Source organism: Hyperolius riggenbachi, chromosome 1 (assembly GCF_040937935.1).
Source record: "Hyperolius riggenbachi isolate aHypRig1 chromosome 1, aHypRig1.pri, whole genome shotgun sequence".
Classification (NCBI taxonomy): domain Eukaryota; kingdom Metazoa; phylum Chordata; class Amphibia; order Anura; family Hyperoliidae; genus Hyperolius; species Hyperolius riggenbachi.
This window is the reverse complement of record NC_090646.1, coordinates 317,462,389-317,488,418: the sequence shown is the minus strand read 5'-3', so window position 1 is coordinate 317,488,418 and position 26,030 is coordinate 317,462,389. Positions and strand designations below refer to the sequence as shown.

General features: G+C 45.8%; 1 protein-coding gene across 1 annotated transcript in view; it reads right to left on the bottom strand.

Moving 5' to 3' along the window:
* Positions 1-26,030, bottom strand: part of LOC137514739 (hepatoma-derived growth factor-related protein 2-like) — a 659,630-nt gene that overhangs the window by 100,718 nt on the left and 532,882 nt on the right. Inside the window, exon 12 of the mRNA XM_068234235.1 lies at positions 22,265-22,379. Within this exon, the coding sequence (XP_068090336.1) occupies positions 22,265-22,379 (115 nt within the window). The remainder of the gene's footprint in view (positions 1-22,264; positions 22,380-26,030) is intronic.

The following is a 26,030-nucleotide window of genomic DNA, read 5'->3' as shown; positions in this document are numbered from 1 at the left end:
CCAACATATTACGCAGCGCTGGACAATAAATATATACAATGATACAAGGATGACATACATAGGGTTATACACATAGAACAAAGTTATACATACAAATTGTACAAAATACATGATCATGCAATATGGGCTGGTTAGGTAGGCCCAGTAATACAAGTACAGGCTGTCATAGGACAGGAGCACATGATCCTGTAGATTACACTAGGGAGTGGAGGACCCTGCCAGAGGCTTACAATCTAAAGGGAGGGGTGGAAACACTAGGGGGGGCTGTTAATTATTCCTTAGAGAGTTACTGTGTGGTAGGAGGTGGGTAGGCCATCATAAAGAGGTGGGTTTTGAGGGCTTGCTTGAATGTGTTGAAAGAGGGAGCAAGTCTGATGGGTGGTGGAAGGGCATTCCAGAGGGTGGGGGCAGCTCTTGAGAAATCCTGCAGGCGGGCATGGGAGTGTGAAATGCGCGGGGTGGTGAGGCGAAGGTCGTTGGAGGAACGGAGGGGGCGACCTGGTGTATACTTGTGAACAAGCTGCGAGATGTAGGTAGGGCATGTTTTGTGCACAGATTTATACGCCAGGCATAGAATCTTGAAACTTATCCTGAGACGGATAGGGAGCCAGTGCAGGGATTCACAAAGGGGAGATGTGGATGCAGAGCGGTGGGAAGAATGGATGAGTCTTGCAGCCGCGTTCATCACTGATTGAAGGGGGGCAGTGCGTTTCAGGGGGAGGTCAGAAAGGAGTGAGTTACAGTAATCAAGGCGGGAGATGATGAGGGCATGGATGAGCAGTTTGGTCGTGTCCGGGGTTAAGAATGGGCGGATCTTGGAGATATTACGGAGGTGGAAATTGCAGGCTCTTGTGATGTTTTGGATGTGTGGGATGAAGGAGAGGTCAGAGTCCAAGGTGACACCCAGGCAGCGGGCCTGGGAGGTAGGGAGAATGGTTGTGTTGTCGATTGTGAGGTGGAAACCTGGGATGGGTGCAGCAGCATGGGGTGGAAGGATCAGGAGCTCAGTTTTGTCTAGGTTAAGCTTTAGGAACCTAGCTGACATCCAGGAGGAAATTGCTGAGAGACACGAGGAGACCTTGTTTATGGTGGTGGCTGAGAGATCGGGGGTATGGAGGTAAATCTGAGTGTCATCTGCATAAAGGTGGTAATTGAAGCCCAGGGAGGAGATAAGCTTGCCAATTGAGGAAGTGTATATGGAGAAAAGAAGGGGGCCTAGAACAGAGCCCTGGGGGACCCCAACTGAAAGGGGGGCAGGAGTTGAGGAGGAGCCATTGAAGGAAGTGGTGAAGGAGCGATTGGATAGGTAGGAGGAGATCCAGGCCAAGGCAAGCCCATGGATGCCCATGGACTGTAGTGATTGGAGGAGGAGGGAGTGGTCAACAGTGTCAAATGCTGCAGAGAGGTCAAGGAGGAGCAGGATGGAATAACTGCCTTTGGCCTTGGCAAGGGTAAGGTCGTTGACCACCTTGGCGAGGGCTGTTTCAGTTGAGTGCGCAGGTCGGAATCCAGACTGTAGGGGGTCAAGTAGGGCATTGGTGTTGATGTATTGGGTAATGCGCTGGTGGACTAGGCGTTCGAGGAGTTTAGAAGCATAGGGAAGGAGGGAGATTGGGCGGTAGTTTGAGGGTAGGGATGGGTCGAGTGAGGGTTTTTTCAGCAGGGGAAGCACAGTGGCCTGTTTGAATGCTTTGGGGAAGATGCCTGTGGAAAGGGAGAGATTGAACAAGGAGGTGAGGACTGGGGCCAGGTCAGAGAAGTGGGGACGAAGAGTATTCGCGGATACCGGATCACAGGGAGAGGATGTGGGGGGGGGAAGCCACTAGCAGCAGGCTGACTTCATCAATGGTGGCAGGAGCAAAAGAGGCGAGGGGTGGATGAGACAAGGGAGCCGCTGGGAGGGAAGGCAAGGGGACAACCTGAGACGCATTGGTAAGGGAGGGATGGAGGAGGGAAATTTCATTGCGTATTGTTGCAATTTTAGTGGTGAAGTGGTTGGCAAGGTCATTGGCTGAGAGGGAGGAGCTGGGAGGGGGAGGAGTGGGGTTGAGGAGGGAATTGAAGGTAGCAAAAAGCTGTCGAGGGTTGGAAGCTTGGGTTACAATCAGTGCTGCAAAGTACCTTTGTTTAGCCTCGGAGAGGGCAGTGTGGAAGAGTAACAGTTTGGCCTTGTAATCTAGGAAGTCAGCGTTGAGATGTGATTTCCTCCATTTCCGTTCGGCTGCTCGAGTTTCTTTCCTGAGGTTACGTGTGTGGGTGTTGTGCCAGGGTTGGGGGTTGGGGGGCTTGATAGGGCGGAAGATTGAGGGGGCAGCTTGATCTAAAGCAGATGAGAGGGCAAGGTTATATTGTGCAGCCGCTTCATTGGGGCATGTTAGGGTGGGTAGGTGGGAGGAGAGGGAGAGAAGGGGACTTGCTAGGACATTTGGGCTGAGATTACGTAGGTCTCTCTGCCATCGACCAGGCTGAGGGGTGGGGAGAGAAGTTGTTGGTGGGGAGATAGTGAAGGTGAGGAGGTGATGGTCAGAGATAGGGAAAGGTGCAATGTCCAGGTTGCTGAGGGAGGTGGACTTTGAGAATATGAGGTCAAGAGTATGACCAGCGCGGTGGGTGGTGGAATTTGTGTGCTGAGAGAGACCAAGGGATTTGGTGAGGGAGAGTAGCTGCTTGGCAGCAGTGGAGATAGGCTCATCGATAGGTAAGTTGAAATCCCCGAGTATGATGGTGGGGAGGTCAGATGACAGGATGTGGGGGAGCCAGGAGGCCAGGTTGTCCAGGAAGAGTGAAGTTGGAGCAGATGGGGGGTGATATAGAACCGCAATGATGGCTGGGAGAGGTTGGTACAGGCGGATTACATGGGCCTCGAAGGATGAGAAGTGCAGGGAAGGGGGCGGTGATAGGACCCGGAAGGTGCAGGGTGCGGAGAGAAGCAGACCCACTCCTCCTCCAGACCTGTTGTCAGGTCTGGGGGTGTGACTGAGATGCAGTCCCCCATAGGAGAGAGCAGCGGCTGCGGTACAGTCAGAGGGGGTGAGCCATGTCTCTGTGAGGGCGAGGAAGGTGAGGGATTTAGAGAGGAAGAGCTCATGGATGGATGTGAGCTTGTTGCGGACAGATCTGGCATTCCATAGACCACAAAACAGAGGGAGAGAGTGCCTGGGGGTTGTATGGATGGGAATGAGATTATTATGGTGTGGTCTGCGGATGCAAGAGGAGTGTGGAGGGGCTGGAAGGGGGTTGGCTGGGAGTTTGGGGACCAGTGGGGGTGTAGGAATGGGTGGGTTGAGGATGGAGGGAGAAAGCACTGGGACCAGCTGGAGAAGCAGGTGGAGGAATAGCATCTGGTAGTGGTGGAGGGGTGGCAAAGGGTTGGTAGGAATATGGTGGGTGAAGTGTGGGTGAGCCAGAGAAAGGACTGGGGGGAAGGGGTGCATTACGTTGTGTGGAGAGGAGGCTGGCAGTGGTTTGGACAGAGGTAGATGTGTAGAGAACGGTGGAAGATGCATGGAGTAGGAGAGAGGAAGCAATGTGTGTGAGGTTTGGATAGTGATCAGGAATGCAGGTGAGGCTAAAAGATTGAGGAAGTTACCTTGGTGTAATGCTGATTTCTGCTGAATTGCTGACACATTCCTTCTGTGTACTTGTCTCCAATCTATCCCTCCTCCCTGCCGTTTTACTTTCTCTACCACTCTGGTGGATTATCATGTCCCCTGATCCCTCCCAACATGGTCGCTCCCATAGGTCTCCCCCAAAGTGGCCACCTAGGTACATGTTGGGCTCTACAGTATTATTTGACCCTTCCCAACATGGCTGCACCCATGGGTCCTCGCTAATATGGCCGCCGAGACACACCTTGTGCTCTATAGCACGCTTATATCCCTCCCCACATGGCTGCCCCCACAGGTCTCCTCAAACATGGCCGCCGAGTCCCACTCCGTGCTCTACAGCACAATTCCTGGGCGTCCCCGGCCTATCAGGCTAAGCCTTTAAACATGGCCACGCCCACCTCAACTCGTAGTGCGTGGGCCATTGTGCACAGGGCATCCCCGCCCTCTGATGCACGTCGGCGCCAGCGTACGCCCCTCCACCACGCCCCTCTATGACGTCACTGGGGCTCCCCCCTGCGCGCAACAAGTTATTTATTCAGCGCCGCTCCACGTGGAACACTACATGGTGCTCAGGATAGAGACGTTATACCCCAAGTAAGCCCTCCACGCCTACTTCCTCCACACCGACAGGCTAGGGAACAAGTGGGATCGAGAACATCCCCCGGCCATTTCCTAGGGCCACCTCTTCCAATCCCTCTGGCCCCCCCCCCAGTATGTCTAGGCTTTTCAGCCACAGACCACCCACACCTCCTGCCCATTTATACCGGCTTATCTCTGCCATAGATCGATCCCCTTATAGTCACATACTGCTCTCAATACCTACCTAGGCTCCTCCCCTAGTAACTAATCTATTTTTCCTTCACATACTGCCTCTCCCCCTTTGATACCCGGGGCTAGATCCTCTAGATTCTATGAGATCCTTACTGGGACCTGATTTACCCCTGCGGTTACATGCACCCCTGCTGTTATTCCATCCGGCAGCATACCCCCTTTGTATCCATCCACACATCTGGGCATACTGGATATACCTATTCATTTACACAGTATGCACACAGTTTTATCCAGATTTTATTCAGATTTTTCATATATATATATATATATATATATATATATATATATATATTTGTATGTGTGTATATGTGGGTGTGTGCGAGGACACGCATATATATGTGTGCATATGGCCACATATGTTCTATCGTTTGGGATACTACTGTACCCTCCGAACATTTTATATGGATTTTATATGGATGTATTGGCATCATTTATTGTTATTTATGTTTATATTTATATTGATGTTCAGTGGGGGGTCTATCCTGATTTTTGCCATATTGTATTTAAAGGCACACCCATAGACCTGAGGAAGCGGCTTGGCCGCGAAACGCGTTGTCATTTGTGCCCCAATAAAATTTGAGAAACTTCAACCACCATTGTACGTGTGAGTCGCACTACTATAAGGTAGGACTATAAGTACCTTGTGTAAACTATTACACTCAGTTCAAGAGTCACAGATACACGTCCACTGGCGCCTCCTAGCTCTTCCCAGGCATGTAGAGACCATCCGTTCACCTTTACTGCATCGCACAAAGACACGGTGGTTGGAACCAAAAATCTCAAATGTGGACTCATCAGACCAAAGCACAGATTTCCACTGGTCTAATGTCCATTCCTTGTGTTCTTTAGCCCAAACAAGTCTCTTCTGCTTGTTGCCTTTCCTTAGCAGTGGTTTCCAGGGAGATATTCTACCACGAAGGCCTGATTCACACAGTCTCCTCTTAACAGTTGTTCTAGAGAAGTGTCTGCTGCTAGAACTCTGTGCGTAATTGACCTGGTCTCTAATCTGAGCTACTGTTAACCTGCGATTTCTGAGGCTGGTGACTTGGTCTTCCTTTCCTGGGGCGGTCCGCATGTGAGCCAGTTTCTTTGTAGCGTTTGATGGTTTTTGAGACTGCACTTGGGGACACTTTCAAAGTTTTCCCAATTTTTCGGACTGACTGACCTTCATTTCTTAAAGTAATGATGGCCACTCATTTTTCTTTACTTAGCTGCTTTTTTCTTGCGATAATACAAATTCTAACAGTCTATTCAGCAGGACTATCAGCTGTGTATCCACCTGACTTCTCCACAATGCAACTGAACATCCCAACCCCATTTATAAGGCAAGAAATCCCACTTATTAAACCTAACAGGGCACACCTGTGAAGTGAAAACCATTTCAGGTGACTACCTCTTGAAGCTCATCAAGAGAATGCCAAGAGTGTGCAAAGCAGTAATCAAAGCAAAAGATGGCTACTTTGAAGAACCTAGAATATGACATATTTTCAGTTGTTTCACACTTTTGGTTATGTACTATACTTTCACATGTGTTAATTCATAGTTTGGATGCCTTCAGTATGAATCTACAATGTTCATAGTCATGAAAATAAAGAAAACTCTTTGAATGAGAAGGTGTGTCCAAACTGTATATTCAGTCATCTCCCAACCCCTCGAATTTACTAAATTAAACTCAATGAGGGTTTGGGAAAACAACTTAGGTCTGACTTTATCTGAAAAAAAAAGTTGGAGCCTTACCCTAACTAAAGGTAGTAATTACTACTCACATATTGAAACTAACTACAAAATACTACACCGCACATATTTAAAGCGGAATATAACCCTGCATTTCAACTTTGCTCTAAAATATTATTTACAGCATATTATATGCAAAAAGCATTTTTTTTTTACTAGACCAGCATTGGAAGGGTTAAACACAGAGGTTTAAAGGTCCTGGAGAGATATGCAGAAGTTCAGATAGATACATTCTATTTAGTTACATGTATCTATTGATAAACCGTTACACACTCTTTAGCTGTCGTCCAAGCTCCTTCTCAGTGAGAGAGATGAGTCACATTCAACACTTAGATACATTATGTAAACAAAATGTATCTATTTCAGCTTCGGATGCATCTGCAGAAATCTAAAGGAACTTTAAAGCCCTGTGTAACCCTTCCAATGCTGGTCTAGTAAAAAAAAAAAAATACTGGTTGCATATAATATACTGTAAATAATGTTTTAGAGCAAAGTTGAAATGCAGGGTTATATTCCGCTTTAACACTTAAAAACTTCATTCTATTTCCAGCTCCACATCACATTTATGTTTCAGAGGTTGTGGCCAAGTAGGAGACATGGCACACATATGGTGGTTCTGTCCAACTGTAAACAAATTTTGGGCTGAGGTTACCTCTGCAATAAGTACCGCCCTGGAAATTCCACCCTCTCCTGACCCACTCCTTTTACTGTTAGGGGATAGGCCCCAAAAGTGGAAATTTCCCCAGCACAGATTGGCGCAACATATTGCCAAAGCGGCAAGAATACATATAGCTCGACAATGGCTAAAGCCCACCCTCTCCATAGAAATTGCAGACCTAATTGTCAAAGATATACTAATTTCTGAAAGACTGCTAGCTATTGTTAATGATACAACCCTATCTTTTACTAAAACATGACAACCCTAGCTTTCTGCTACTACCTCTCTGGGTCTAAGGTCATGTGCACTAACCTTCTGATAATTAGGGTCCAGTTAAAAATGGCGCAGGGGGGGAAATGGCGCACCATTCTGCCGATAAATGTATCATAAAACGCTATTTACCGGTTTAATGTAAATGCATGAAAATTGTAAAAAGCGTTTTATGATACATTTCTTGTATCGAATTAAAAAATTCCAAGGGATGGCTAGTGTTAGGCAGCAGGGGTCAGTGATGCCTCTATTTAATCCTGTTCAGTAGTGATCAAGGCAGTTACGCTCCCCCTGTCTGCAGGCTCTGATATCCCCGCTCAGATGCATTTTTCCCCGCTAAAAGATCATCCCTGCACTCCGTAGGCAGCTGTACTCCGTAGTGCCAGTGCACTTCCGCTATTCATCCTCACACGACCCCGTTTTTATTTATTAGGCTATCAGCCTCCTTGTTGTTTAGCCCCCAATCAATACTGTATTCTGCCGGTTTGATATTGACGTGGATCACGGAACACTTCAATAACAAACCGACAGAATACAGCACTGATTGGGGGCTAAACAACAAGGATGATGATAGCCTAAAAAATAAAAATGGGGAAATGTGAGGATAAATAGTGGAAGTGCACTGGCACTACGGAGTAAAGCTGCCTACAGAGTGCAGGGATATCAGAGCCTGCAGACAGGGGTAGTGTAACTGCCTTGATCAATACTGCACAGAATTAAAACGGTAAATATCGTAAATATCGTTTTATATAACAATTAAGTGCGGTGCCATTTTTCCACGTCGGCGCTGTGCGCCATTTTTACCTGTTCCGGATAATTATGCTATATCCCTATATTATTCTGACCAATTCTTCTTTTAAAGATCTGTGCTCTATTGTTACTTATTGTTTTTGTTATTTTTCAGTCAGTTACGCTTAACATTATGATCACTTTGCCAAGGGTCTTCCTAAAAGCATGACTGTATGTTTTGAATTTTTTTTTTCAATCAAAATGTTTGAAACTAAAATTAGTGACCCTAGTACCACCATATTGACAGAACTTCATTTGTTTGCACGGATAAAAACCTTTGAAAAAGGGGAACGTTAATGGTCTGTTCATTCGCACACAATTAGTAATGAACTTATTGCTCATATTGGGGGGCCTCCTATAGATAATACGAGGTATTAGGAAGCTGTGGACCAATAACCGGATCTTTACGCAAGATGCCCCAATTCTTAGCAATAATATGTTTCACTGTTTGGTGATTCCTTGAGCAAGTGGTAATAAATGGGAGATCACATTTTTCCTCATATTGATTTTGTATCTTAACCTTCTTTATCAGCCTAGCAACCCTCCCCTCTTCAAAAACCTTCCGTCTCTCCCTAAAAATAGCATCTTTATCGTACCCCTTCTCTATAAGACGATCTTGTAGAATTGCAGATTGCTCCCAGTAATCACAGTCAAATTTACAATTTCTTCTTACTCTGCCGAACTGTCCTCTAGGGACAGTCTGTAGCCATGGACGATGATGACAACTTTCTTTTCTAACATTCTTTTCTAATGTAAGAATTACAGTCAATGGTCTTGAAATAACACCAAGTACACAGCTGTCCAGCTCTCCAAAAAATATTTAAATCGAGAAAATTTGCTTCAATAGTACTTCTCAGAATCATATTTATTTTGCCAAGTACAACGGGGGTTGTACCCGGAATTATTTTTGGCTCATACAGGGTCGGAGATGGTACAAACACATGCATGCAATCCAACACATACAATCAGGTACAGTAGTACAAAGTAAGCATATACCTATATATACATACAGCACATAACTGTAGTGAAGGATGCACGGGGAAGTCTAGAGTGCTATGTGAGGGGAGCAGCCACAACTACCGGCGGCGCTCGCTCAGCTTCGCAGCAGTTCCAGATGTCCCGCAGTGTGTCCTGGAAAAGAATGGATAGAGAAAGAGAGAAAGAAAGAAAGGATAGCTAAAGAGAAACTGGAGAAGCAAAGAGAAAGAACCAAGGCAAGAGGAGAGAGACAGAGGCAGAGTCCTTTTAGGGCTGCAGATTAAAAAAAACACCGCTGGGACAATCAGTCCAAAAAGTGTCCATCCCTGTGGTCCAGTTCCCAATGCAGGAAGGAGGGCAACTGATCTTCAGGGCCGGGTGGTGGTGAGAAAATTTACTTCAATAGTACTTCTAATGTTGATGTTGTAGTTAATAATAATATTGAGACCACCTTTGAGAATTTAGAGAAAGAATTGATGAAAGAATATAATTTAACCTCTTGAGGACCGCAGTGTTAAACCCCCCCTTAAAGACCAGGCCATTTTTTGCTAAATGGGCCACTGCAGCTTTAATGCCTAGCTGCAGGGCCGCACAACTCAGCACACAAGTGATCCCTCTCCCTTTTCTCCCCACCAACAGAGCTTTCTGTTGATGGGGTCTTATCGCTCCCCAGTGTTTATTTTTTTTATAAATATTTATGTTATTTATTTTTTAATAAAACTTAGTATTTATTTTTTGCAACTCAAATCCCTCCCTCCCCCCAGCCAGCCAATGACGGCGATCGGCTGTCATAGGCTTCAGCCTATGAGAGCCGATCGCTCTCCTGTGTCCTAGGGGGACAGCCGTGTCACGCAGCTGTCCCCAGTACAGCGCTGCCTTAGTAGATCGCAGCGCTGTACTATGCCGTCTAACAGTCTCCGAGCGGCCATGTGGAGTTGCACGAGCATCAGCGTGCGCGATCTCCTGGAAATCACAGCCCCAGGACCTTACACCAATCGGCATTAGGCGGTCCTGGAGCTGCCGCCGCGTCCACGCCCATCAGCGTGACGCGCTCGGCTAGTGGTTAAAATGGGAGGTCTGTACTTTGGAACTCTATAAGTCTGACCGTGTGGTCCCCCCCAGGCCTGAGGTGGCAACTCCAACTCAGTGAGGACATCAGGAAAAAGGGGGAGGACATGGAGTCGTTGCAGTTCCTTGAGGACTGCTCTATAAAAGCTAATGAAATTATTATTACAAGAAAGACAGCTAAACTTAAAGCGGTCAGTCATGAAATTGATTTAATGAACCACTTGACGCCCACAGTGTTACCCCTTCCTAAAGACCAGGCTGTGTTTTGCAGCACTGGGCTGTGCAGGCTTTTCAGCCTCCCACACAGCCCAGCAAAGGAGCCCAGCAATCGGACTCACCTCCTTTTTTTTTGTCCCTAAGGGGACATGCCGCCGGAGGGGTCAGATCGCTGCAGCAGTTTTTTCTTTTTGTTTTTTTTTAGCCTCTATGAGGCTCCCTCTCCCTCCCCTTCCCTCCTCCCCTCCATGCACTGGAATTGGAACAGGACGGCGATCCGTCCTGTTCCGCCTCTTAAAGGCATCAGCCTATGAGAGGACGGCGATCCCTGGCCAGAGGTCGGGGATCGCCGATCTCGTACAGCGCTGCCGCGGACCGCAGTGCTGTACACATGTAAACAAAGGGGATTTCTTTCTCCTTTTGTTTACAAGCAGCCTGCTAGCCGCAATCGGCGGCTAGCAGGCTAATCACAGAGCTCAGCTCCATGAATGGGCAGGGAATGATTGCGCATGCGTGCGCCCGTTCCCTGTGAAACTGCAGCCCCAGGACTTGACGCCAATTGGCGTTAGGCGGTCCTGGGGCTGCTGCCGCAATCACGCCCATTGGCGTGAGGCGGTCTTTAAGTAGTTAAGGAACAGATAATCCCCTTTAAAGTACTTGATGAATATTCTAAATACTCTAAGATTTATCAGGGTGTTATTCTTGCTGGGGAAAAATCGATTAAAGAAAAAAAAAAAAAAAATTTGCGCGGGATAAAATAGATTGTAAATCTGCCATTTATACATATTGTTAGAGACCAAAGACACCCAACCCCCTAAACCTAAAGATCCACCTAGTGATAATAAACGTACCCCAAACATCCTGTTCCTAGAAATCCACCCTGTCAACCATATTATAAACTTTATTCTAAACCTCAAGTGCCTTATCATAGGCCATACAAACCCAGACCCATTTATTACTCACCAGTGCCATTATATAACAGATTTGATCCTCTAGAACAGTGGTTCCCAACCTTTTCCGGGCCGGGGAACACTTTCTGACCATATTTTTCTCCGGGGAACGGCGGTGGCTATGGGGGGGGGGGGGGGGGGGGCGGCTGCATAGCTAGCATAGTTGCCCCAGTATAGGGAGTTTAGTTGCCCCAGTATGGTTAGTATAGTTACCCCAGTATAGTGCCCCAGTATAGCTAGTATAGTGCCCCAGTATAGCTAGTATAGTCCCAGTATGGATAGGTAGTGCCCCAGTATAGCCAGTAAAGTGCCCAGTATAGCTAGTATAGTACCCAGATAGCTAGTATAGTGCCCAGTATAGCTAGCATAGTGCCCAGTATAGGTAGGTAGTGCCCCAGTATAGTGCCCAGTATAGCTAGTATAGTTGCCCCCAGTATAGCTAGTTTAGTTGCCCCCAGTGTAGGTAGTTTAGTTGCCCCCAGTATAGCTAGTTTCGTTGCCCCCAGTATAGCTAGTTTAGTTGCCCCCAGTATAGCTAGTACAGTTCCCCCCAGTATAGATGCCCAGGAGGGGGGGGAAGCAGCGCTAGAAGGAGGGGCAGTGGAGGCAGCGGTGGGGAGGGGGGAAATATCCCCCCCCCCCTCCCTCACCTGGGACCCCTCCTTCTGCCTCTCTCCCCCTCCGTTTAGCGGTGGCAAGTGCGGCTCGGCGGCGGGGAGGCATACAGAGAATTACTCACCACTTCTGCGTTCCAAGCGCCGGCAACGTCATGTCGTCACACATCTCCGCCTTCAATACCGCCCACTGTGCTTCCGCTAATCAGGAAGAACAGTGGGCGGCATTGAAGGCGGAGATGTGTGACGACTTGACGTTGCCGGCGCTTGGAACGCGGAAGTGGTGAGTAATTCTCCGTATGCCTCCCCGCCGCCGAGCCGCACTTGCCACCGCTAAACGGAGGGGGAGAGAGGCAGAAGGAGGGGTCCCAGGTGAGGGGGGGGGGAATATTTCCCCCCTCCCCACCGCTGCCTCCACTGCCCCTCCTTCTAGCGCTACTTCCCCCCTCCTGCACCCTAAAGTAGGTACAGGTCTGGCGAGAGGCCAGACCTGTACGGCACACTGGGCAACATGCCGCGGCACACTGGTTGGGAAACACTGCTCTAGAACCACACACTACTTTTCAGGAATCCCACATACAATCATTCACATTGGAAACACCTAATCATCCCCTGGACACCCCCTCCCCCCCCCAAAAAAAAAAAGTTATGGAGACCACGAGGAGGAAGAAAACGACACTCCAGTCCAAAAAAGACTGAAGAAATAAAGGGAAAACATGATGGTATGTTTGAAAAAGGCTCTGTTAGTCTAACGGAAAAAGAAAAAAAATATATTAGACAAAGGCCTTAAGTTCATCCCTGACACGACTATTGATAAATTTCAAACCTACATAGATTTGAACAAGTACATTAGGAAAATTAATATAAAAAAAAAGTTTTTTGTAGGGTTTAGCTCCGTTTTGTTCTGTGTACCAACATACTACCCTAAAAAAACACTTTCTTTATAATCCCCAAATGATGGATAAAAAGTATGTTGCTATGTTTAAGAAAATAGTAAGTGAAGAACTGGATAATATTGAGGTTAAAACCAATTGCTATACCTGGTCTAACTTTACTAGGGCAGATCATAGATTGCTGGATGAAATGGGTAAGAAAGACACTTGGGTAGTGAAAGCTGCAGATAAGGAGGGTGGTATTACAGTCTGGGATAAACAATTGTATATTAATGAAATTTTGTCACAGCTCAGCGATGCAGCTACACACAGGAAGTTAAAAGGTGACCCTACTTCTGTATATAAAGAGGAACTGGAGGGCAATCTTAAAGATGGTCTTGTTCAAGGGTTTTTAAACCAGAAAGATAAGGTAGTGCTCGGAGGCACCCAAAATAAAAAAAACGAATTCTGTCTATATATATATATATATATATATATATATATATATATATATATATATATATATATATATATATATATATATATAAAGGCGTGACCACTCACTTACAAGGAGTATCTAAATAAAAAGTTTTAGAACAGATTTTTATTTTAAAGCATAAGCACTGTGACAACACGTTTCTCGGCAACCGCCGCTTCTTCAGGTCAAGTAAGTGCCTTAAAAATACAAATAACAAGTAGCTCTCAGACCCAAACATAATAAGATTATAAATGATAGATGCGATCAGAGATATATGGATACAATCCAATAAGCAATACAATTCTATACAACCTGAATCACAGAGGGAAAACTTTTAAAGCCCCATCTATACCACACAATCCCCCGCGTTACTCGACCCAACACGCCAGATTGGGACCCGACCAGCAGCGCGATCGGCCTGAGAGCTACTTGTTATTTGTATTTTTAAGGCACTTCCTTGACCTGAAAAAGCGGTGGTTGCCGAGAAACGCGTTGTCACAGTGCTGATGCTATAAAATAGAAATCTGTTCTAAACCTTTTTATTTAGATACTCTTTGTGAGTGGTCTTAACTTTTTTTTATATATAGACAGAATTCGTTCTTTTTAATTTGGGTGCCTCCGAGCACGCTTATCTCTTATACCCTGCACTAGTAAGGGTCAGTATCACACAATAAACTTTTGGAGCAGTGACCTATCACTCACTTCTTACATCTGAAAGGCTGAGTAGAGATGGTACTTCTCTACATGCCCTCAAGAGTGGTTGCATCTGGTGGCAACCCACACTTGTGAGTATACTACTATACTGTTTTATCTTATTCCACAACCCCAGACGATACTACACCAGATTGGGCTCCCGGTTTCCTTGTGTTCTTTTCTCAGTTCTACTAGCAATAAACCAGAAAGAACATGATTATCTGAACATCTGTTACCCAAGGAAGCTAGTGATTTATGGTACATAAAGATCAGGAGGCCCCACCCCGTAAGCCCATAGTATTAGGTATTCATTCTGTTACCTACCGGGTGGGAGAGTACCTTGATCATTTCCTCCAACCACTAGTCACTGCCACCCCATCCTATCTGAAAGATACTTTAGATGGCTGATATTATTATTCAAGCTTTGAAAGATACTAAAGAATGTTTGGAACAACAGTTGGAATTTTTTTCGAAAACTTTTAGTTTTTTTCAACTAGAAGGCATTATTTTTGGTTTGAAAATTGCTTCTATAACCAAGAACGCAGCATAGCGATCCCTATACTACATCATTGGGCTAAACTGTGACCCTCTACATCAGTCAGCAGACACATGGCAGCCAGTCAGGCTGCACTCCCTCCTGGAGCCCCCCTTCCTTATATAAGGCAGCAGCGCCTGCCATTTTCTCACTGTGTGTTGCTGTATTAGTGAGAAAAGGGAGAGACATTGGAGGGATAGGGAAAACGAACGATAGTTAGGAGGTCTGTTAGCTTGCCTCTTGCTGATATTTGTTGATGAAAAGCACCCCAAAATAGCTCTTTTGAGAGCTAATGTTCTCGTGATTTTTTTTTGTGTGTGGCCCACTGACACTACATATACAGCCCTGTCTGTCGCAGCTGGCCCGTGCTAATTGCTATACTGTGCCAGCCCAGCACATTCCATGCCTAGTGTGACTGCTGCACATTGTATTATAATTCCAGTCACTGCATACCTTTCACTACATCTGTGTGACAGCACGCTGTTTTATATACCAGTCCGTGCATACCTTTTCACTGCACCTGTGTGACTGCACGCTGTTTTATATAGCAGTCACTGCATACCTTTCACTGCATCTGTGTGACCGCACGCTGTTTTATATACCAGCAGTTAGTGCACCCATTTTCACTGCACCTGTGTGACTGCACATTGTTCTACCAGCAGTCAGTGCATACTTTTAACTGCATCTGTGTGACCACACGCTGTTTTATATACCAGCAGTTAGTGCATCCATTTTCACTGCACCTGTGTGACTGCACATTGTTCTACCAGCAGTCACTGCATACCTTTCACTGCACGTGTGTGACTGCACATTATTCTACCAGCAGTCACTGCATAACTTTCACTGCACCTGTGTGACTGCACATTGTTCTACCAGCAGTTACTGCATACCTTTCACTGCACCAGTGTGACTGCATATTGTTCTACCAGCAGTCACTGCATACCTTTTACTGCACCTGTGTGACTGCACATTGTTCTACCAGCAGTCACTGCATACCTTTCACTACACATGTGTGACTGCACATTGTATTATACCAGCAGTCAGTGTATACCTTTCACTGCATCTGTGTGACTGCACATTGTATTAGTCAAGTCAGTGCATATCTTTTACTTCATCCCCCAATATGGACAAAACAACAGGCAGAGGCAGAGTCAGAGGCAGGCCACCCGTCTGGTCTGTTCGAGGTCGTGCTGTCATGATTTTGTGCGGCCCTTGACCAAAGTACAGTGTTCAGAAGAAGGCACGTGCCATCAACCCCAAATATTGTCAGGACGTAGTTGACTAAGGCGATACCTAAACTGTACCGTGATGCTGAAAGGCAAGTGGTGTCATCTCTGGCACACAGTGTTGGGTCAAGGGTCCATCTGACCACAGATGCCAGGCCTGAAAAGCACAATCAGGCCTGCCCGAAGACTAAGTCAGGCCCCACACACAGCATCTCTGCCTGCAGGCCACTTGAGTGCCTTCTCCGCCACCACCAACAGGGTCCAGGACTTCAGGTGGATTCCTGAATTTTTAAGGCCGCTAGCAGCGGCCGCTATAATAATTTTTCTGGTGCATGTACATGCCTGCCTAATTTTTCTGGCTGCACTGCGACAACAAAGCAAAAGGCATGTACGTGTCAATTCCCCTTCGTGATCATTACCTTGCCGCGGTGAAGGTGCTTGCGTATCACAATGAAGCAATGACCGGCTATATGAGTGTGTTGGGGGCACACCTGACTCAAGATAATAAGGTCGTTGCTTCATTGTGGACAGACCAAATTTGATCAGCTGGACACTCAGTCACTGTTGTTCTGTCATTGAGCTACCTCAGCCTGACCATACGGGCTTGAAAACCGCGATTGCCTGCACTCTCGCCATGGTGCGCACCAGTCCAGCACGGCCATCACTACACAAACAGCTGTTTGCGGTGCGTTACACAGTGAGTTTGGTCCGTCAGTGTGAAGCAGTACACTAATTACACTACCTGATTGTTGTATACACACGCAAGATGTTTTAAAGCACTTTATGCCTCCAATTTAGCAATGCAATGTGATTTCTGCCCTTAAAACCCTGCTGTGCGTCAAATCCGTATTTTTCCCCGGGACTTTTGGCGTATATCCCACTCCGCCATGCCCCCCTCCAGGTGTTAGACCCCTTGAAACATCGTTTCCATCACTTTTGTGGCCCAAATTAGTGTTTGTAGTTTTGAAAGTTCGCCTGCCCATTGAAGTCTATTGCGGTTCGCATGGTTCGCGCGAACACGAACCTAAAATCGGAGGTTCGAGCCATCTCTAGTGTTCAGCTGTGTACTAGGTGTTATTATTTCAAGACCACTGACTGTAATGCTTACATTAGAAAACAAAGTTGTCATTATCGTCGATGGCTACAGAATGTCCCTAGAGGACAGTTCTGCAGAGTAAGAAGAAATTGTAAATTTGACTGTGATTACTGGGAGCAATCTGCAATTCTACAAGATTATTTTATAGAGAAGGGGTACGATAAAGATGCTATTTTTAGGGAGAGACAGAAGGTTTTTGAAGAGGGGAGGGTTGCTAGGCTGATAAAGAAGGTTAAGATACAAAATCAATATGAAGAAAAATGTGATCTCTAATTTATTACCACTTTCTCAAGGAATCACCATACAGTGAAACATATTATTGCTAAGAATTGGGGCATCTTGCGTAAAGATCCGGTTATTGGTCCACAGCTTCCTAATACCTCGTATTATCTATAGGAGGCCCCCCAATATGAGCAATAAGTTAATTACTAATTGTGTGCGAATGAATAGACCATTAATGTTCCCCTTTTTCAAAGGTTTTTTATCCGTGCAAACAAATGAAGTTCTGTAAAATATGTCAATATGGTGGTACTAGTGTTACTAATTTTGTGTCCCATGTGAATGGGAAGTCACTTGAGATTGGTCAATGTGGCATGTGGCACATTGGGAGTTGTCTATGTGCTTGTCTGGCCGCGTGGCCTACAATATGTGGGCCGCATGGGCAGGACAGCCAAAAAGAGATTTTCCGAACATATATACATTTTGCATCCTGAGAACAAATCTCATAGCGTTCCAGAACACTTTTCATCTGTGCATGGTGGGTCGCTAGATGGAATTAGGTGTTTTGCCATTGATCGGGTCAAACCACAATGGAGAGTGGCCAGCACTATTAAGCCCCTCTCGCAATTGGGGACCCGTTGGATATACTAGCTGAATACTTTGAAACCATATGGGTTAAATGCACATATTGACCTGAACTGTTTTATTATTGATGAATGAGGCTTGTTTTAGAAAATTAATGATGTAACTTGCCCCCTTGTTCTTAATATTCTGTGAATTGTGGTATTGGTTCAGATAACTGTATGTAAAGGTCTAATTTACTATATTATTATTATTATTTATTGTATTTATAAAGCGCCAACATATTACGCAGCGCTGGACATTAATTTAGGTTACAGACAATATTTAGGGGTGACAAACAGCAAAATGACAATACAGGAATACAAGAAAACCAGATCACGCAGCACAGTATGAGTACAAGGTAATGCTTAGTCAGTCTTTGGATGGAAGCATGGAGATTAGGCAAGTTAGGTTCACTCAAATGCATAGCATGGGTTTACAGTAATAGAGGTGCATGATCAGGTAGGACACAAAAAGAGGAGGACCCTGCCCAAAGGCTTATAATGTAGAGGGAGAGGTAGGGATACAAGAGGTAGGGGACCAGAGTTCAGCTGTGGGTTTAGAGCAATTGTGAGGGGTGGTAGGCCAGATTGAAAAGGTGAGTTTTGAGGGCCTTCTTGAAAGTGTTGAAGGAGGGGGCTGCCCTAATGGGTGGAGGTAGGGAGTTCCATAGTGTTGGAGCGGCTCTTGAGAAGTCCTGGAGGCGTGCATGGGACTGGGTGATGGGGGGACAGTCAGGCAAAGTTCATTGGAGGAGTGGAGTGAGTGGCTTGGTGTGCATCTCTGAGTAAGATCAGAAATGTAGGTTGGACAGGTTTTGTGGACGGATTTGTAGGTCAGACAATATCTTGAATCTGATTCTGGACTGGATAGGAAGCCAGTGGAGGGATTCACGGAGGGGAGCCGCCCTGGTGGAGCAATGGGAGGAGTGGATAATTCTGGCTGCCGCATTCATGATGGACTGCAGTGGGTCTATTCGGGTCATAGGGAGACCAGACAGAAGGGCATTGCAGTAGTCGAGGCGGGAAATTATGAGGGCATGGATGAGGAGTTTGGTAGTGGCAGAAGTCAGGAAAGGGTGAATCTTACAGATGTTACGAAGGTGGAAGTTGCAGGACTTTGTGAGGTTTTGGATGTGGGGAGTGAAGGAGAGTGCAGAGTCCAGGGTGACACCCAGACAGCGGGCTTGAGAGGTAGGGTGAATGGTAGTGTGGTTAACAGTGACCTGCACATCTGGGAGGTCCAGGGATGACCAGGGAGGGCAGATCAATTCCGTTTTGTCTAGATTTAGTTTCAGGAACCTAGCAGACATCCAGGAGGAAATGGCAGATAGGCAGGAGGAGACCTTGTCCATGGTAGTGGTGGATATGTCAGGGGTGTGGAGGTAGATTTGGGTGTCATCTGCATACAGATGATAGTTAAAACCCATGGAGGAGATAACCTTGCCAATTGAGGATGTGTATAGGGAGGACAGTAGGAGGCCAAGGACCGAGCTTTGGGAGACTCCCACTGAGAGGTGGTTGGGGGTGGACGAGGACTCATTGAAGGAGGTTGTGAAGGAGCGGTTGGAGAGGTAGGATGAAAGCCAGGTCAGGGTGAGATCGTGAATGCCCATGGACTGGAGGGACTGGAGGAGTAGGGAATGATCTACTGTATCAAAAGCTGCTGTAAGGTCAAGGAGGAGGAGAATGGAGTATTTATCTTCAGCTTTAGCTAAGGTTCTTGAGCAGGGACAGTACTGTGGCCTGCTTGAAGTCTGAGGGGAAGGTGCCTGTGGATAGGGAGAGGTTTAACAGGGTAGTGAGGACTGGGGACAAATCCGTGAAGTGAGGCTGAAGTAGATCAGAAGGGATAGGGTCAAGGGGGGAGGTAGTGGTATGGGAAGTCTGCAGTAGGTGGTTGACTTCCTCAATGGTATTAGGAGTGAAGGAGGTGAGGGGAGGATAGGGTGGAGGAGGAGTTGGTTGTGAGCGGGTGGGAGGTGAGTATTTTGTTGGTGAAATAGCTAAATCTGTGGCAGAGAGGGAGGAAAGGGAAGGTGGGGGGGTTTAAGCAGGGAGTTGAAGGTGCCAAAAAATACGCAGGGCAATTGGAAGCTTGTGCTCCGATGAGCTTTGTAAAGTATTCCTGCTTCGCATGAGCAAGGGCAGTGTGGAACTGCAGCAGGTTAGTCTTGTACTGTAGGAAATCCTGGTTTAGTCGAGTTTACCCTATTTTCGTTCATTGGCACGTATTTCCCTCTGGAGGTTGCGAGTATGGGTAGTGCGCCAGGGCTGGGGGTTAGGGGGTCGGTTGCGGCGGAATATTGGCGGAGCAGCTTTCTCTAGGGCTGATGAGAGAGTTTAGTGATACTGAGCTGCAGCAAGATTAGGACAGGTTAGGATGGGGAGAGTGGAAGAGAGGGCATAATTCTGTATTGATTTTACATAATTTTGTATTCATTTTACATAGCATTTGTGTGCTATTAGAGTGGTTTGTCCATTCCCTCCCTCCGTACTGTCGGCGATTAACAAAGTAGAGGAATGGGAGGAGCTATTTGTATATAAAAAGAAAAGATTTTCATTGTATGTATTATCCCCTGATGAAGACAACAGCTGATTATTATTATTATTATTGGGAATTGTATTAACCTTGATGTGCTATTAAACAAGAAGCTTTCCAGTAAGTGTACATGTGTATTACGCAGTCTTTCAACTGTGGGCACAGTCTGCTCTATTCGTTTTTGTATTCTCTCGCCCCTGCGTCCAGGAAGCCCTAGCCGACGGACCTTGGAACGTAGATAGGAGCGCAGAGGAACTGACGTCATATCCGGTTGCCGTGTTTGGAACTAACAGGCGGCGGCGAACTTTCCTCACGCGCGTGGTCTTTTCCATGCTGATCCAGACTCATCCAGGCTCCTCACTGAGTATTCCTGCTGGCCGTGAGTAAACTTTTCACATTACTTACCATATGGATATCATGGCAGCAGGTATTGTGACTATTGTTCAGTTGTGAGCATGAAGGATCTTTAGCTTTATTTAGCGCTGGACTCTTCCATCACTATTGACTTTCCTAACAGAATGGACCAGTTAGAGATAGAACCACCCTGGATAATGTATAAGGCAGGGGCGTAACTAGAAATCCCCGGGCCCCCCTGCAAAAACAAATCCGGCCCCCCCCCCTCCCTAGGGCCCGCTCAGGGACTTTTGGGGGACAGGAGGGGTCGCAACCTAAGAGGAGAGCGTGGCCGCAGATCGGTGGGGAGGGGGACAACCCCCCGCCCCCTCCCTCACCTCGGCCTCTCCTCTCAGCGCTCCCCTCCTGCAATCTTTACTGACAGCAGGCAGGCAGCAGCGGTGGCGGCAGGCAGGTCACATACCGGTACCTCCTTCGCCCCGGAGGTCTCAGATGTCTAAGAGCTTCATGTCACTTCCTGTTTACACAGAAAGTGACATGAAGCACTTACTGATGGGAGACCTCCGGGGCGAAGGAGGTATGTGACCTGCCTGGCGCCGCTGCTGCCCGCCGTCACTAAAGATTGCAGGAGGGGAGTGCTGAGAGGAGAGCCCAAGGTGAGGGAGGGGGGTGAATGTCCCCCCTCCCCACCGATCTGTGGCCACACTCTCCTCTTATGATGCGACCCCTCCTGCCCCCTAAAAGTCCCTGAGCGGGCCCCCCCACGGGGGCAGGGGTCGCATCCCATATTGTTACGCCGGTGGTATAAGGGTTTTACAAGTGTGGCAAATGCGATGTTTGTAAACATTATCAAAATACACCTAGGAGGCAATTTAATTTTAAAAATAGTAATGGTGATCAAAGTGTCGAGATTAGGCACTAAGGGTGTACTTTATATGCTAAGCTGCCCTTATGGAAAATTATATATTGATCGAGCCAAAAGACCAATATATGTGAAGAGCGGAAACATTGCTTTGTTTTAATACCTTGTTTTTAATATACATACACAGTCAAATAGTTTTAGCTCATGTACAACATTATCATTTCTAGGTGTGCAAAAGAAATAAATAAAACCTTTTTGCTCCTGCTCTTTTGTAAATAGGGGAGTTTGGGGACAAAGCAGTTGACCCAAAATTTAATTATAATTTGTAATAAATTGTTTTAAAGTAAACCTGTAAGGGAAAAAAGTGACCCTGGGGGGTACTTGCTTCGGGAGGGGGAAGTCTCTGGATCCTAATGAGGCTTCCCCATCTCTCTTCACCAGCCTGATCCAGCACTGACAGTGACAGCCTGGAGGAGAAGCCGACAACAATATTTACTTCTGTCTACCGGCGCAGGTGCAGTAGCAGCTCTCCACTCGTGCTCCAGTGAAAATAGGGTCTGCTCTACTGCGCAGGCACAGATGGCTCGTGCTTGAATAGTAGTGCGGTCCCGATCGGGCTCGGCTATTTCTATTTCTTAAGAAATCTTTGTGTGAGTCCCAGCGCTGGATCACCTCTGTTGTGGAGGAGGGGGGAAGCCTCTTTAGGATCCAGAGGCTTCCACCTCCCAAGGTAAATACCTCCCATGGGCACTTTTTCCCTTACAGGTTTACTTTAAGAACTTACTTGTGTTGCCGGATACATATTTTTCTATTTTTGTTTTTATTTAAAAAAGACAGTACATTTTCATATAAAACAGGTATATTGTTTAAAGGTTGGGCAGATGGAACTGATGGGGCAGAGAAAATAAAAAAGACAAAGAATTCATAGGGCTGTGAGGAGATCAATATGTCCATCTACACTAGCTGCAAACTTAGTATTTTTAGTTTTGCAGTTCAGTTGCGTCAGTACATTTATATTTTTGCTATGGTCAAACATTATATGCATACTGACCGATTTTTTGCATTTTCATAAGTGCTCTGGATGACAGTCAGATTCTGTTCCTCTTCCTCTGTCTTACGTGCAGTGGTGTTTTTTTGCAAAAGACAGTGTCCATTGAATGCAGAATCTGAATATTGAGAAAGAAAAATATGAACATATTTCTTCCACAGTAACAATTTCATAAACTTCATGAATGGCTGCTAGGACAAGACAGAAATCCCAAGTGAAATGTTTGCACTGTGATATTAACTCATCTAGACTAAATTCATGTGGTCAAAAACAAACACGTCTTTTATAATAATAAAATAATGCAGTGGTTAATACAGCAAACCAGCAATGTGTCATTTCGGAGCGATCTCTGCTCCTTTCTCAAGCTATGTCTGAAGGGTGTGCAACCAAATATGAAGTTAAGGGTGCCAATAATTTTGTCCAGGCCATTTTTTGAGTTTTGCGTGACATTATGTCCAATTTGCTTTTTTTTCCTCCATTTTTCATTTTGTTCCAATATACACAAAGGTAATAAACGTGCATAACAAAACATGTTACTGCATTACTTTTCCAGGAGAAATACTTCGGCCATGACTGCAGTTGTCCAATATGTCACTGCCTGACACTAACTTAGAAGAAATTGATAACCATTGGACGGCATACCCCTTATACTGCCTCTATACCCTCCCCACCACTATATACTATATTACTGTATACTCCCATACTGTCCTACCCACTTCTATGATATGGCAATCACTCCCACCCATTCTTACTCTGTTTTGCTTTAACAACATTAAATGTATTTGGTCCTGTTAAAAAAATGTTTTGAATTGAATATGTATCAGTACAAACAACACGTTCTCCAGAATTTATATATTTCTTTCCAGGTACCTACAATCCCAAGTTATTGATATTACAATCGTGCCATGCCTGGTGTCAGACCACTCGCCATTGTGTTTAATTATATACTGGGGTATACAACCCCCAGGTTTATATCCTGGAAATTTAACCCTTTCCGGTTGGACTTGTTTATGGGAGATAAGGCTATTACAAAACAAACTGAGGCGTTTTCTTGTGCTGATTTGGAACACCTTTAACCACTTCTCTACCATCAGGGAAAGCAACTCAGTACCTGAGCATTTTTTTACCTTTGGGAGTGTTACACTTCGCCAGCATATAATTCTTCTGTACTTTGGCGGATATAGACAATCTAGGTATGTTTTTTTTCAGGACGGATAGGGCTTAGTTCTTATGTTAAATATTCAATCCCACATGTCACAAAAAAAAAAAATACATAAAAACAATGCAACATTTTTTTTTTTTAAATAAAACTTGTTTTTTTCACTTTGATGCAAAAAAAATAAAAATAAATCTATCTATCTATACACAGCGCCGGCATCTAATCACCTCACAGCCGGAGGAGGTAATGGCGCAGCTTTCACTGCGGGAGGCATGACAGAAGGCTCGGATGACTCCTCTCCCTCTCCAAGCTCCCCTTCTTCCAGAAGCCCATCTAAATCGCGGCAGAGGACACAGGGAAGAGAGGACACTGAGGCTGAGGTAAGCCCTAGCGCTGCACACACTTCTGAATTACCAGAGCAGCACTTCCCAGCCATAGAGGGTTTCCCCCCCTCCTCACTATCAGTCTCCCAGGACTTTATTAAGAACATAGTGATTTCCTTTAAGCATTCTATTACCAGTGAAATAAATGCTTTAGCAACTTTACTCCAAAACTCCATCAGTTCACTAGGAGAGAGAGTTTATCACACTGAAGATCAGGTAGCTCTTCTTACGCAAGAGCACAACAAGGTAGTGGATTGCATGGATGTACATACAACAGAAATCTCATGGATGAAGGAGAAAATTACTGATGCGGAGGATAGAAATCGCAGCAATAATCTTAAATTCTGTGGCATCGATGAGTCAATCCCATCTGCTGGTCTGTGTGATTATATAAAATCTCTTTTGAAAGCTACTTTTCCTGACATGAATGACCTAAAACTGGCATTAGATCGTGCCCAAAGACTGCCGAAAGCTAAATCCCTCCCTAACTCCACCCCTAGAGATGTCATAGCGTGATTCATATTTTTTCAAACAAAAGAAGCATTACTTTCCTACAGTATATCAGATCCAAAGGGAACCTGCCTTCTTCCTACCATCAGCTGCAACTTTACTCGACCTCTCACAGGTCACACTACAAAACAGCAAGTTGTCTCCTATTACAAGAGTCCTGCGTCACCACCAAATCCCTTACAGATGGGGGTTTCCCACCAAGCTGTTGATCTCTCATGGAGGACACAAATTCGTTATCACTAACACGGATCAAGGTCTTTTGGCCCTCAAACATCCTCATCCCATAGCCCTACTGCAATGTCTAAATTACCGCAAGAGTGGCAACGGGTTAATCATAGATAGATCTGGAGCCCTGCTTTACTTCTGGTTCTTCCTTTGCACAATGCCCAAACATGGCTAGACCATAAGTACCAGAAACTTGGTCAATAGTAGACCTATCCCATGTACACAACAATATGATCGCTGTAGTAATACATGGGAGGTTTCCTGTCTCAGGTAATGAGAGATGAAAGACTGTATATGGTCAGTATTGGTATGAACACTAAAGGGTGAGGGTCTTTGCTGATCCCCCCCACTGGTCAACTTGTATTCCCCGTGGGGTGTAGCTATCTCTGCCCCAGTGTCACCAATTGAGACCTACATCACAGTGCAATTTCCTCTAAAAAATTAATACCTATATAATGAGCACAATTGTGGCAGAAAAACACTGGGTGCAAGTTCCCCTAGTACTGGGGTGTGGTTTGCTCGCACACAGGTCAATGTAGATCAGCCACACTAGTTGCAAAGGACAGCATAGGGGTCAAGGATATAGGTAATCCTCCTTCACAGAAGGTAACTGGGGTAACACATATAAGTGGGTGCATGAGTGTCAAGCTCTGACTTGGGCTATTGCTGGGGGAAACTTTGACACTTGGTGTGGGGATACCTTTGTACTATGTTTTTTATGTTGTGCACTATTTTCTCCTGACGACGCCCTGTATTAGGGTGAAACAATTGTTGAGAGCACTGTAAATATTGACACTCATGCACCCACTTATATGTGTTACCCCAGTTACCTTCTGTGAAGGAGGATTACCTATATCCTTGACCCCTATGGGGTCCTTTGCAACTAGTGTGGCTGATCTACATTGACCTGTCTGCGAGCAAACCACACCCCAGTACTAGGGGAACTTGCACCCAGTGTTTTTCTGCCACAATTGTGCTCATTATATAGGTATTAATTTTTTAGAGGAAATTGCACTGTGATGTAGGTCTCAATTGGTGACACTGGGGCAGAGATAGCTACACCCCACGGGGAATACAAGTTGACCAGTGGGGGGGATCAGCAAAGACCCTCACCCTTTAGTGTTCATACCAATACTGACCATATACAGTCTTTCATCTCTCATTACCTGAGACAGGAAACCTCCCATGTATTACTACAGCGATCATATTGTTGTGTACATGGGATAGGTCTACTATTGACCAAGTTTCTGGTACTTATGGTCTAGCCATGTTTGGGCATTGTGCAATTGTTATTTATTACCAGTACCTCCCATTCGGTAGTGTGATAGTTGGTTCTCCCTTTGCCAAGGCTGAACTATACTTCAGGGCACGTCTTCTGTATGCTGGTCACCAGGAGTTTGCTCTGATCTCCCCATAAAGTCTCCCAGGAGGCTTTGGCCTATCTACATATGTTCAATTGTCATAGGCCTGTTGCTATGTTCATGTTTTATGT